The 14,942-nt window shown below is 37.2% G+C and overlaps 3 protein-coding genes across 3 annotated transcripts; all 3 read right to left on the bottom strand.

Annotated features, from left to right (window-relative positions):
* Positions 1 to 4,733: 4,733 nt before the first annotated feature.
* Positions 4,734 to 6,069, bottom strand: LOC119076845 (putative odorant receptor 71a). The gene is made up of 4 exons (XM_037183849.1): positions 5,330 to 6,069; positions 5,171 to 5,270; positions 4,847 to 5,110; positions 4,734 to 4,787 (listed from the first exon to the last, which is right to left on the bottom strand). The coding sequence occupies exons 1-4, from the start codon at positions 6,067 to 6,069 to the stop codon at positions 4,734 to 4,736; spliced, it is 1,158 nt and encodes a 385-aa protein (XP_037039744.1).
* Positions 6,070 to 7,615: 1,546 nt separating this feature from the next.
* Positions 7,616 to 8,971, bottom strand: LOC119076852 (putative odorant receptor 71a). The gene is made up of 4 exons (XM_037183855.1): positions 8,232 to 8,971; positions 8,056 to 8,155; positions 7,732 to 7,995; positions 7,616 to 7,669 (listed from the first exon to the last, which is right to left on the bottom strand). The coding sequence occupies exons 1-4, from the start codon at positions 8,969 to 8,971 to the stop codon at positions 7,616 to 7,618; spliced, it is 1,158 nt and encodes a 385-aa protein (XP_037039750.1).
* Positions 8,972 to 11,448: 2,477 nt separating this feature from the next.
* LOC119076851 (putative odorant receptor 71a) lies at positions 11,449 to 12,808 on the bottom strand. The gene is made up of 4 exons (XM_037183854.1): positions 12,060 to 12,808; positions 11,889 to 11,988; positions 11,565 to 11,828; positions 11,449 to 11,502 (listed from the first exon to the last, which is right to left on the bottom strand). The coding sequence occupies exons 1-4, from the start codon at positions 12,806 to 12,808 to the stop codon at positions 11,449 to 11,451; spliced, it is 1,167 nt and encodes a 388-aa protein (XP_037039749.1).
* Between the last annotated feature and the right edge of the window lie 2,134 nt (positions 12,809 to 14,942).

Raw genomic sequence — 14,942 nt, 5'->3', positions numbered from 1 at the left:
GTAAATGAAATTAAAGGGGGGATGGGATGGCTACCGAAAGGAGAAATATTAAGCGTGAATAAATGTGACGTTTAGTTTGCGACATCTGTGTTATTCTTTCCTCGATAAGCTGCGAAGTATTTCATAGAAAATGGTTCTGTGGTTCAGCGCCCGGTTTTTTAACGTTACGCTTTTGCAACGGACTAAATGCAACACTAGAATTCACCCACAGCGCGAGGCTATTAGACTACAACCACTTTCAAGCACAGGGCAAACGACTGAAATAGAACACTTAACAGAGCAGACGCTCTTCCCTTACCCAGATGGATCACGTGAAGTGAATTTAATTTTGTGAAGCAAAGACGCTGTTTCGACCTAGGGAGTCAGTGGCGGTCCGAGGCTAGCGTGGTCTAGCCATCATCAGTTGTTTCCACTGGTCCCTTCCCAAGACAGCACTAAACTTTCATTGAACTAGCGTTTGAAAGTTTTGAAATAAACCATCTGTAGATGGAAGTTTGGACACCATTTAGAGAGCTACTCTGAAAAATCCCAAATCGTAGCATTAGAGACAAACATTTTTGAGTATAAGTTCCCACTGACGAAAGTGGCAACCTTATCCCATACAGTTAACACAAAACACGGTGAACATTCCGTCAGGCTATCCAACACATATACAACAGAAAAATGCCGAGTGAAATCAAACACAAACCGCAGGAAAAATTCAATTCAGTCACTAGCTAAGATAAATCCAATGGTTACCTTATCGTTCTCCTCCATAGTTCGCTTCTACTGCTCAGAGACGGCACACGAAATATCCTTCTATACCCGAGAACGGCAAGATACAAACAGAAGGAAAGAGATAATCTGTGTGAGAAAAATTTCCACCTGAAAACCACCGATTTTTCAAACAGCTCTATTACAAAAACGACAATTCCGAGAGAGGCAAGATATACCTCGTTGAACTCGTAATGAAACAAGGATTCGATGGGTACCATACTCGTCAAAAATCCAGATACGTTGAATTTGTCCTCCATACAAATTGTTCGAAGATTTCGTGATATCACTCCTAAACTACAAAGGCTACGTTGCATTTTTGCCACCTTATGCAGCTAGGTTGCTAGAGACGGTAATACCCTCAGGGTATTGATAAAGCATATCGTGACGATGTCACGAATTTTCAGTACATTCGCATTGTCTGCCTCAGTTTATGGATTTGTTGTTGAATTTCGTTCCAAATTAGTTCGCAAATGAATACAATTGCACTGGCAATCGATCCACACCAAACGACAACCGATACACCATCACCACCAAAATCGTCTCTCTTACTTTCCAGTTTACGACGAGTGACTTTCGTTAGTTTGCTGATTTCATTTTCGTTTACGTCCCGTTGCCACTTTTCAGTTATCCCGGTACTTTGTAGGCGGTGATATATGACATTTATTGACTCGATGAATGGATAATCGGGATTGGTGTCAAACGTCACGAAGTATTGCCCCAAAATCTTCTCATTGATCGAATAATATGCTTTGAAGCTTAAACGTTTCTGCACCGTTAAGCAAAAGAGCAGGACTTCGTCTAATACAGAGTATGCAACCGAATCGTTGAATGTATACAGCTCGTTCAAATAACGGTGAAAGTTTGTTGGGTGCACTTTTTCATTCCAACCACTAAAAGCGGATGCACTTTCTAGTATTTGAATGGTTTCATTTGTCCAGTAAACTTCGTGAGCCAGGATGGATAATTGTGACTTGTATAGATCGTCGATTGTTTTGATTTGACGCTGATAAATTGGTACAGTCAGGTAACTCTTAAAGACGGACAAAATTCCATTCGCCACAATAAGCCCGGTGAATGTTAACGGCACAACGATGGAAACGTCGGCACGACTCAATTGTCTATACTTGATGGCTGAATTGTCATTTATTAAGAGATTTATGACGTCGGCAACACATTTAAAAAAAGAACTTTTCTTATTCATGTGCAAGCAACCCGAAACAGTTAATAACAACGATGCTGTTGCAATCACAACGAAAGCGGAAGCGAGTAAAACCTGCCACGTTGAACCCTGTAAATAGGCGATAATGCTTGTATATGGCCGTGAATGTGGGACTAACAACGACAGACGCGAGCTCCGCTGTGGATACAATTTTAAGTCTTCGTTTAAGTTCACTTAAAAGACGCCCACATCTGCAATGCTCGAACTGATTCCTGACTCTTCGTACTCCGCTTCATTGGAATATGGCATCGACATCGATGCATTGAAAATGCGAACAACATTACGCCAAAATTTAAGTCCAAAATCATCAATCGGCATGTCATACAATCCCAAAACTCGCAGTGGATGTTGGTGATAATTCGGTATTTCGTCCGGGAACAACTTCTGAAGCAATTGACTTCCTGTCAAATTCACCAAAAAAGTTCTTGCAAACGGATCGAATCGAAAAATGTTAAATGACGTCGACACAGAGTCATCAGCCTTGAAGTGAAATGCACAGAAAATGTTCACAATGCCGTTACGCCAACTCCACTCAAATAATTGTGATATGATATCCATTGAGCTGATGTTGTGTTGGAAAAAGAAACCAATCTTCACATTGCGGAGAAGCTGTTGAATCGCTAACACCTCGTTCAGAAGTTGTGAGTCATTTTCAATTTTGAAGCCTTCAGCAGCGACAACAATCAACAAAGAATTTTTGCTGGTTACGGTCGTCAATGTTTCCAGCTGTTGTCTTTCTATTTTCATACTGTTGCCATCGAACATATAAATCGTTTGAGGTGTAAGGTGTCCACCGCTCTTAAGGGTAATGTATCGGCTATGCTCTTTCACAGAGTCTAGTAAAAGGATATTGTGTTCGAAGCAAAAAAAATTGTTCAGTCGATTGATTAGGCTGACTTCGTGACTCGGTTGGTTCCTAATAATTACTGATAGTAACTTTAAAAGTGTCGAAGTTATCACGTAATTCATGTTATATTGTCACTGGCTGTTTAACTAATGTGGTTTTGTAGCTCAACTGTTATATTGGTGTTTCGATAAAACGCTTTGTTTGTGGAGTGGATATGCAATTACTTTTGACTCAGATTGTTATCGTTTCAGAGCGGTCACACTAGTCAACTACCAATTTCCTTAAATTAATGAAGTAATTGTCAATCAGAATTAATTGATCATTAATGACGGTTTCTATTTCACTGTAATATGTGTGTGCCATGAAAATCACCTGTTATTACGAAAATAATAAATCGATTTCCATAAAATAGACCTTGAGCCCTTCTACGTTCGATTTTGTATGTACACTTGGTGCAGGCAATGAAAACATCCAAAGAGTTATAATCGAGAGTTGACAAGATGGCGTTTTGTCGTTTTACCATCTACCCTCATGGCCTAATATGAATAACCCTATATTCCGAATATTTAGCTAACCCTGACTCATATGTCAAATGCATGTTTTCCTGCTTGCCCACTTCTCATTCGTGATGACAAATAGTTATTTACGTATCTGAGATGGACGGCAGATTTTAGACAATTTTGTGAGTTGTAGCCTAAACGGAGTGAGGCGAAGAAAGCCAAATCACCATCTGCCACTATGTGACGCAAATTTTCCTGAAATAATTTTCTTTCGAATTTTTTTGATAAAACTTTTCCGTACAGGCGCAGAATACGTCATCTTCGGCGATATCACTTATTTTGTATGTGGTCTGCTCATACAAACCGGAGGACATAGCGATTTCAAATAAAGAAACTTTCATGAGAGGTGAGTTTGTTTATATGAAATCGCTATGTCCTCCGCAAGTCAAAACGTTGCTGTAAATATATTACTTAGTCCCTCAAAAAATTGTAAACTTTGCAGTAGAGGACTTGCGTCACGCCCGCTTTGTAATTCGTAATTCCTCTGTAATTCATTTGATTCACGCAACAATTGTTTCTCGAATGGTCATTACTTGGGAATTGTATTTTCCAATGATTATAATTAACTGGGAAGAGATATCTAAGTGTTTGCGAAGACTCCGACTTTTCACCTAAATTTTTAGCACACGAAAAACACTGATTATTGACTCGTGTTTTTGTACGAAACAAATTAATTTTTTAATTAACATAGGCCCAGTATACTTATTGTGTTCTGAAACTCCATGCCAGAACTCGGTCGACCCATTCGGATCCTTATTTCCACTTCTTTGTAAGGTCTAGTCTAGGTGAATAAAGTCAGTCAGTGGAACATCTGAAATTGGGGCAGAGCTAAGGATCATGATGCCATGGTAGTGTAGCGTTTTGACGCAAGTAACTTGAAGTTTAACATTCCTTCAAAACTTCGATTGCGTGTGTTGTGTACGTAAAGTAATTAAAATTCAATTGCTTTCTAACATATAAATACATTTAATGACTCGGTGTTTGATTACATAAGTTCAGTTACATGTTTCTCTATCGCGAGATAATTTTTGACTAAATTCATGTGATATACGATGCATTGTTTAATTCATTTGATACTAGATACACATGTGTGTGTACGTATCCAACAGCATGAATATATCTAATTTCTGAACAATTTACTTTTCACAAGAATTCACATTTGATGGGTGTGATTAGGTGTGCTAAACGAGTCAATACTATTGTATATACTAGGGTGTGTGCGCAGTTTCTCTGGGTGCTACTTATTCTCGTACATTCTTTCACTACTTCTGCGGATCTGTGATTACTAGATACATTGAGCTGTTTCGTGTCAGGAAATGCGTTATAACGCTCAACCAGAACCTCTGTATATTTACTGTTTAGTATTTTTTAGAATGTTGAACAAGCTGTAAGACGATTTCAAAATCTGAAATGCAAATCCTAGATTGACTAAACCGATACAACGCACAACGAGCAAGTCCGTACCCTAGTAAATGTTTCCAAAGTTAACGGATACAATCTACCGATTAACAACTGATGCGATTGCCTCAAATATTCACCAAAAATGATTATGCATTTCGTGGTCGAAGGTGGTTGGTCGACCCAATCAGCTTCAAACAAACTGAAGCTGAGACGACCACTTGTCACCAAAATCTCATTCCCGAAGTACGTTATCATAAACAATTCAGCAGTGTGATAGAAAAACATATAGATATGAACAACGCGTTCCACAAAATGGTCGCTGATATCCTGAAAATCGATCGAAAATTTTAACGACTTGAATGTTGCAGGAATCGATGTTGATCGTACGAACGCTAAGCAATAAATCGAGCCGCAAATGCAGAGGCCACTGGTAGCAAATTCTAGCAGAAACAATTTTGATAAAAATGATTCCAGTTCGTCGATTAACCTAAAAAAAAAAAATCAGCAGTCAACAGATAGAATTAGACATTCATGAACAGAACACACCCCCTCAAATGAAGGTGAGCTTCAATCGACGCCACCAAGTCCTGATAAAAAATGGCCTGTTGTTCTTTAACAGATATGTTTACTTTACTGCCATCTGTTCTTCGTCCCATGTTTCCAATTTCCATTCCTAGAATTTTATATCTCAAAGAGCAATGCAGCAATAGATACCAAATTATAACAGAAAACGCAAACGGCAGAAACGATAGAACATTTTCGGAAAAGAAGAAAATGTACGCCATCCAAAACCCAATTTCACTATTTTTCCAATCCAGAGGAAACGCAATGTCCAAAAGAAGTAACTTTCCATTTCCGAAAAATGGGAAAATCGTATTTCCCACAGAAACAACGACAGTAACACATGAGAATACTGTCACAAACTTAATGAATTTTTCCACTTTTTCATTGAAAAATACGTATTCTTGATCATTTCGAATTGAAAAGACACAAATTCTATTAAGCAAACGCATAATTTGCTTCTGCTTCCAAATCAACATCCAAATTTTAATTGTGAAAACTGCAATAATAATTGCTGCTTCCGCTAAGAATATACTTTCATCTGCGGTTTCGCTTGTAATTGATCCAATCGATAATGAAATGACAAAAAACAAGTAATAGATACTATAGAATAACTTCAGTCTTAGTTGACCCATTAGAGGCCCGACTTCTTCATGCCAAATGCCAATACGACGAAAGAAAGAAATAGTTCGATCGATCACCGTATGAATTCGGGTGGAATGCATCCTTGAAATGACAAACGATGAGTATTCAGTTGCAAACGGTTGATTGCGTACTGAAATGACTTAAGTATAGTTTCCACTTAAAAAGAGCACTCCGTTTAGCCTCCGTTTACATGACAGTTGTAAAATATAACAAAGGAACTGTCACGTAAACGGAGTAAAAAAATTGAAATAAATTCAATTTCCACTCCGTTTGCGTGACAGTTCTTTTGTTCTATTTTACATCTGTCATGTAAACGGAGACTAAACGGAGTGCTCTTTTTAAGTGGAAACTATACTTTACTCGTTTCCACTAAGTTTTTAGTGAAATAACATTGCGAACCCAAAAAGAACTACCATCGTTTCACGTCAATTACACTAAATAATATAGATCCTCAACCGCAGTCACATTGTCGTCTGTTGCAGTCATTTAACTCTTGTGTGTCACCAAATTTATTATTGAAAATATGTATTATGCACCTCTGTTCAAAAGTTCATTTGGAGTGGGTTATGCGATTGTGATATATGGCACACGCGCCAGGTAATAATTTCCCATTTTGTTACTAGAGGACTTGCGTCATGCCCGCTTTGTTGATCTTAATTCCTCGGGATTTATTTGACGCAGTAATTGTTTCCGAACGGTCATTAATGGGGAATGGTATTTGCCGATGATTATAATTCACTGGGAATAGATACCTAAGAGTTTCCTAAGAGTCCTCCTTCTCACCTAGATTTTTTGCTCATAGTCTAGTCGATAACGCAAAACGTTTACAAGAGTCTTCTGCTTATATCTCATCCAAAAAAGTTCCAATTGTGTCCTAGTAAGAAGAGAAATTTGCATTTTTGCTATAGCTTCCTCTCTTCTTGTTAGAATACTTTTAGAAGTATTTTTGGGTGAAATCTAAGCAGAAAACTCTTGTAAACGTTTGTACTGAAAATTGCGTTATCGACTACACTATCATGTAAACGCTGATTATTGACTCGTGCTTTTGTACGAAACAGATTAATTGTATTTTTTTATGGTGAACCCGGTTGACCCATTCCAATCTTTACTTCGGATTCTTGGTGTCCTGAATAAAGTGAGTCAGTAGAACCAACACACTCTCTCTCTCTCTCTTTCACCACCGTAATAACAGTAGTTTGGTTGCTAGAGAGAGTATTGGTAGAACATCTGAAATTGCGGCAGGGCTAAGGATCATGTAGGTGTTTTTTCTTGGACTATTGCGGCGTAAAATTAAAAAACTTCGATACGACACAGTATAGTTTCGAACAAACAATTTATTTTTCAACAGAATTTGAATTTGATTAGACTCCACTACACTACAGGCCTTTCCGGCTTTATTTTTTGTTTTAACTTCATGAGTGCTTGAAAAAACACAAATAAGTCTTGTTTAAGTGTGCTAAACCTAAACGAGTCAATTGTATATACTGGGGTGTGTGTGCAGTTTCTCTGGGTGCTATTTATTCTCGTACATTCTTCACTACTTCTGCGGATCTGTGATTGCTAGATACATTGAGCTGTTTCGTGTCAGGAAATGCGTTAAAACGCTCAACCAGAACCTCTATATATTTACTGTTTAGTATTTTTTAGAATGTTGAACAAGCTGTAAGACGATTTCAAAATCTGAAATGCAAATCCTAGATTGACTAAACCGATACAACGCACAACGAGCAATTCCCTAGTACCCTAGTAAATGTTTCCAAAGTTAACGGATACAATCTACCGATTAACAACTGATGCGATTGCCTCAAATATTCACCAAAAATGATTATGCATTTCGTGGTCGAACGTGGTTGGTCGACCCAATCAACTTCAAACAAACTGTAGCTGAGACGACTACTTTTCACCAAAATTTCATTCCCGAAGTACGTTATCATAAACAATTCAGCAGTGTGGTAGAAAAACGTGTAGACGTGAACTATACGTTCCACAAAATTGTCGCTAATATCCTGGAAATCGATCGAAAATTTTAACGACTTGAAAGTTACAGGAATGGGTATTGATCGTACAAATGCCAAGCAATAAATCGAGCCGCAAATGCAGAGGCCACTGGTAGCAAATTCTAGCAGAAACAATTTTGATAAAAATGCTTCGAGTTCGTCGATTAATCTTCAAAAAAAATAATTTTAAAAAAATTCAGCAGTCAAATAAAGTACAGATAAAGTTATTCTTGAACTGAACACACCCCCTTAAATGAAGATGAGCTTCGATCAACGCCACCAAGTCCTGATAAAAAATGGCTTGTTGTTCTTTAGCAGATATTTCTTCTTTACTGGGATCTGTGGTTCGTCCCATGTTTCTGATTTCCATTCCTAGAATTTTATATCTCAAAGAACAATGCAGCAGTAAATACCAAATTATAACGGAAAACGTCAGCGCCAAAAGAGTGAGAACAATTTCGGAAACGAAGAAAATGTACGCCATCCAAAACCCAATTTCGCTATCTTTCCAATCCAACGGAAACGCAATGTCCACAATAAATAACTTTTCATTTACAAAAAATGGGAAAACTGAACATCCCAAAGAAGCAATGACGGTAGCACATGCGAATAATTTCACAAATTTAATGAATTTCTCCACTTTGTCATTGAAAAACTCGAATTCTTCGCCATTTCGAATTGAAAAGACACAAATTCTATTAAGCAAACGCATAATTTGCTTTTGCTTCCAAATCAACATCCAAATTTTAATTGTGAAAACTGCAACAATAATTGCTGCTTCCGCTAAGAATATACTCTCATCTGCGGATTCATTTGTAATCGCTCCAACATACAATGACGTGCAAAAAAACGTGTGATAGATGCTATAGAATAACTTCAGTCTAAGTTGATTCATTGTAGGCCTGACCTCTCCATGCCAAATGCCAATACGACGAAAGAAAGAAATAGTTCGATCGATCACTGTATGAATTCGGGTGGAATGCATCCTTGAAATGATAAACGATGAGTATTCAGTAGAAAACGGTTGGTTCATTCGTTTCCACTAAGTTTTCAGTGAAATACCACTGCGAACCAAAAAAAAACTACCATCGTTTCAGGTCAATTATATTAAATAATATAGATTCTTCACCGCAGTCACATTGTCGTCTGTTGCAGTCATATAACTCTTGTGTGTCAACAAATTTATTATTCAGAATTATTTGTACTTACGTACATGTGACTACTGTATAATGTTTTTACACTCGCCAAACCATGAAAACACTGAATATCACGCGTCAAAAGTTATCGGAAACCACTCTTTTTTAGTTTTCTATCTGCAGACCTTGCAAACAGGTCTAGGGATTCAGACGATGTTTTGCTTAATGGTGGAGTTTGTTTATGTTATTCGTCAAAGAGAGAAATTTGATACGAAGGCGGAGCTTACTCTCCGTATCAACAAGTAGTGTGATGCACATAGAACGATCGACTCGTTCGTCTTTGTATCGCGTATTTTCGGTTTCGTCTTTATTCTTATACTTCTTCTATACATTTAAGTTTAACCTTGAGCGATGTTTAACAATGTGATAAAAATGCTTTGTATTTGGTTTTGTTGTTTGTGTATTTCATGGTGTGACGAGTGTAAAATTTTGTGCATCACAGGATTGAAACCACTCAATCACAGTATGTATGTGAATTCGTATCCCACGCGAATTATTTTTGCATTCGACTTCGTCTCGACGACACATACATACTCATGCAAAAATTATTCTCTCGGTATACGAATTCACACGTATACTGTAATTTCGTGGTTTCAATCCAAGTGATGCAAATAACTATTGTTGCTTTTAGACCTGTTTGATGTATCGCAGCTGATGCGTTTAGATTAAATTTTCCTAAACTATATTTAACGCTGTAGTGTAGTGCCTAAAATAGCTATTTGTTTGCCGAGGAAGAAAATAGGATATACCATCAAGAGCGATGGTCGTTCGAGTTGGAATTTCCTATTTCTCCCAGAGGTGAACACATAGATGCAGACTACCCAAAGGAATTAGGACCCGAAATTCATTGAAAAACTATATCACACACACCACTAACAAGGAAACGTCAACTTTGCTTCTTTTGACGTTATGTGTACTTTTACTTTTTACCCTTTACTTTTGACATTAAAACAGTCTCTTTTTACTGTCTGTACACGAAGCTGCCACACACACATTTAGATATATGATTTTTTATCTACCTAGGTGAAATAACAGAAAAAGTGCTATTATTTCGCCGTCGGTAGATAAAATAGCGTATTCACCTCTGTCCAAATGTTTATTTAAGAGAGTACGAACGTGAAAACACTGACAATGGAATTACCACTTGGTTTTCCCTCTTACACTCCCAATTCTTATTTCTAAGAAAGCGCTGGGTCGCTACTCGGTGTGCAGTAGACTTACATACTACACGGCAGCGGGGAGATGAACCGTCCACCTGAGCACTTTCATTGCTCGGAAAATGTTGAGGTAGAACGCAATACAATGTGACACAATATAATGCCACAAGGAGAATTTAATTACCTGATCAACTAGTCCTTCGAGTCTCATCTGTTATAACTTTATGTTCTTATGAGACTCATGCTAATCTCACCACTGTCCATACCGTTCGTTCCGTTCACATAACGTCCTTGGATTTCTATAAGAGGACCATCAAGAATATGAGGATGATATGAGGACCTCCAACTGGCATTCAATCCCTCGAACGTGCTGCTTAGCTCGTGCAAGGGTGATGAAATTGTTTCCTTATGAGTACTAATTCCACATTCCACAACCATTCTTTTATTCTTCCTACTCGTCGAAACAGAGTTCTCCAGGAAGTCATCAGTTCAAAGTGTACATATGGTGGAGATAGCATTGAATTAGATGCGTATACACACACATTCATATCTTTTACGGAGTGAACGAAGATTCAGAAAGCAGGGGATGGGTAGTGAAGTGTTTCAATACAAGTTTAACATTCCTTCAAAACTTCGATACGACACAGTATTGCGTTAATATTGTTTCTGAATAATTTATTTTTCAATAGAATTGGAATTTGATGAGACTCCACTACACTATAGGCCTTTCCGGCTTTGTGTTTTGTTTTAACTTCATAAGTGCTCGGAAAAATACAAAAAAGTCTTGTATAGGTGTGCTAAACGAGTCAATACTATAGATCATCTTCAAAACCGTTTGAATTGCCATCCACGTTAAAAAAAATCTCATACAAATGAATGAATGAACGAAACATTATTAAAACTTAAGTGAGATTACGTCTGAAAGTACCGGAAAGTACCGTATCTTGAAGATGATCTGTTGTATAGACTATGGTGTGTGTCCAGTTTCTCTGGGTGCTATTTATTCTCGTACATTTTTTCACTACTTCTCGGATCTGTGATTGCTAGATATATCGAGCTGTTTCGTGTCAGGAAATGCATTAAAACGCTTAACCAGAGCCTCTGCATATTTACTGTTTAGTATTTTTTAGAATGTTGAACAAGCTGTAAGACGATTTCAAAATCTGAAATGAAAATATTAGATTGACTAAACCGATACAACGTACAACGAGCAATTCCCTAGTACCCTCGTAAATGTTTCCAAAGTTAACGGATACAATTTACCGATTAACATCACATCCGATTGCCTCAAATATTCACCAAAAATGATTATGCATTTCGTGGTCGAACGTGGTTGTCCGATCCATTCCGATTCAAACAAACAGTATGTAAGGCGACCGCTTGACAACATAATCTCATTCCCGAAGTACGTTATCATAAACAATTCAGCAGTGTTGTAGAAAAACGTGTAGACGTGAACTATGCGCTCCACAAAGTTGTCGCTAATATCCTGGAAATTATACACAAAATTTAACGACTTGAAAGTTACAGGAATGGGTATTGATCGTACGAACGCCAAGCAATAAATCGAACCGCAGATGCAGAGGCCTCTGGTAGCAAATTCTAGCAGAAACAATTTCGATAAAAATGATTCGAGTTCGTCGATTAGTCTTCAAAAAAATAATTTTAAAAAATTTCAGCAGTCAACAGATAGAATTAGACATTCATGAACTGAACACACCCCCTCAAATGAAGGTGAGCTTCAATCGACGCCACCAAGTCCCGATAAAAAATGGCCTGTTGTTCTTTAACAGATATTTTTACTTTACTGTTATCTGTGACTCGTCCCATGTTTCTGATTTCCATTCCTAGAATTTTATATCTCAAAGAGCAATGCAGCAATAGATACCAAATTACAATGGATAACGTCATTGCCAAAAGAGTGAGAACATTTTCGGAAACGAAGAAAATGTACGCCATCCAAAACCCAATTTCGCTATTTTTGTAATCCAATGGAAATGCAATGTCTACAATAAGTGTCTTCTCTTTTCCAATAAATGGGAAAATCGCATTTCCGAAAGAAGCAAAGACCGCAGCACATGCGAATATAATCACAAATTTGATGAAATTCTCTACTTTTTCATTGAAAAATTCGAATTCTTCTTCATTTCGTATTGAAAAGATGCAAATTCGATTAAACAAACGCATAATTTTCCTCTGCTTCCAAATCAACATCCAAATTTTTATAGTTAAAACTGTAGTAACAATTGCTGTTTCCGCTAAGAATATACTTTCATCTGTCGTATCGCTTGTAATCGCTCCAACATACAATGACGTGAAAAAAAACATGTGATAGATGCTATAGAATAACTTCAGTATTAGTTGACCCATTGTAGGAGTGACTTCTCCATGCCAAATGCCAATACGACGAAAGAAAGAAATCGTTCGATCGATCAACCTATGAATTCGGGTGGACTGGGTGGAATGCATCCTTGAAATGATAAACGTTGAGTATTCAGTAGCAAACGGTTGATTGTGTACTGAAATACCCTTGCGAACCAAAATGAAACTACAATCGTTTCAGGTAAATTACACTAAATAATGTAGATCCTCAACCGCAGCCACATTGTCGTCTGTTGCGTCACCAAATTATTCAGAAGTATTAGTAAACAGCCTCGATGAAGCGGGTAACAGTGGCAGAGTCGTTTTGTCGTTGCGTCATTTTGCGACAAAGTGGTTCAACGAAAAAGTGACAGTTGTGAAAATTCTAAATTAGATTTTTTTGTTTTGATGTGGTTGATTGTGATGATTTTTCGTTTTGCGTGTGAAAAAGTGTGCAAAATTATGATTTTATTATATTAATGATTTATTAATTGATTAATAATGTGCCACCCGTGACAGTGTTCTCATAAATAATAAAATCGGTGTTCAATGTTTTCAAAAACGAAAAATTCCATGGCCAATGTTCTCGTTCTCATAAACATTAAAATTGGTTTGAACCTAGGAAAGCACTCCAACTAGATTCTAGATCTGAGATTTTTTCTGATTCAGTTTATGTGAAGAGATTTTCTCTGATTAAATTCCTGTGATCAATCAATTAAAAGCCTCAACCCAACATGATTTTAATTAGACTTGACAGGTTTGACCTGTTGCGAGCATTAATTATGAAAATATTTATTATTTCTTGTGTTCAATCAATTTAAATCGAATTCTTGAAAATTAACATTCAAAAATGTTGCGCTAAAAAAATCCAAATTTTACGACAGATCCACTTTGTCGCATTTTCTCATGTCGCATATTTTTGTCTCTGCCACTGTTACCCGCTTCATCGAGGCTGTTTACTTACGTAGATGCGACTACTGTATAATATAATTTTTTTTTTGTTTTTCGATCTGTTCCAAGTTCGATGCATCGGAACCCAGCTGAAGTTGGAAAAGAAGTAAAATTCCTAAAAGGAAAATTTTTCTTGCAACAACTTTTGCTTTCGAAGGCGAAAGACTGGGAGCAGCCTAAGTAGTCGCAAAGTCTGTGAAAGGAATATATTTTTGCAACTATTTCAAAAAGCTAATGCGTTTAGATTCAATTTTTCCTAAACTATATCTAACGCTATGGTGTAGAGCTTAAAATAGTTATTTGCTTGCCGAGGAGAGAAAATGGGATATTCCATTAAGAAAGAGCGATGTTGGAATTTCCTATTTCTCTTAGAAGTGAACACAAAGTTTTTCATGCGTTCATTTTGTATAGGTTTGTTCCAAATAACTGTAAACCCGAACGGCAACGATTTCATCCACAGCAACACAACCTACGTGAGTTTACTTTACATACAAATGTTGATGAGGTTATGTCTCTATGGATGAAATTTGACAATTCGTATGACCTTGGAACAAACCTATTGTGACGTTTCTCTTCACAAATTCTATTTTCTCCCCAAAGGGAAATAGAAACTAGAAATGTCGTTCTACCAGTCACCAAGAAAACACAATTTTCTCATGGCTTATTGAGGAGAGAAAATAAAGCAAAGCGCTAGTATGGCATATTTTACGTTGTTGTAATGACTATGATATACACGCACCAGGTAATGATCGTACTTTTTTGTAGTAGAGGACTTGTGTCGCGCCCGCTTTGGAGATTGTAATTCCTCGGGGGATAAGAATTTTTCCAAGAGTCTCACTTCTCACCCACTCATATTTGTACGAAACAGAATAATTGTAATTTTTTATGCTCATCTTTGTAAGGTCTAGTCGTGTTGTGAATAAAATGAGTCAGTAGAACGTCTGAAATTTCGGCATAGGTTAGGATCATGACGCCATGGTAGTAAATCGTTTTGACACAAGTTTAACATACTTTTAAAACTTCGATACGACACAGTATTGCGTGAATATAGTTTCTGAACAAACAATCTATCTTTCAGCAGAATCCAAATTCGGTGAGGCCATTCCGGCTTTATGTTGTAACTTAATGAGCTCAAAAAACCCAGATTTAGGTGTGCAAAACGAGTCAATACTATATTGAAAAGAGTAGAGTGTGTGTTGAATTTCTATAGGGGCTATTTATTCTCGTACATTCTTTCACTACTTCTATGCATCTGTGATTGTGAGATATATTAAGTTGTTTCATGTCACGA

Source organism: Bradysia coprophila, unplaced genomic scaffold (assembly GCF_014529535.1).
Source record: "Bradysia coprophila strain Holo2 unplaced genomic scaffold, BU_Bcop_v1 contig_232, whole genome shotgun sequence".
Classification (NCBI taxonomy): Eukaryota; Metazoa; Arthropoda; class Insecta; order Diptera; family Sciaridae; genus Bradysia; species Bradysia coprophila.
Note: the sequence above shows the minus strand (reverse complement) of the source record. Positions and strands in the feature narration are given on the sequence as shown.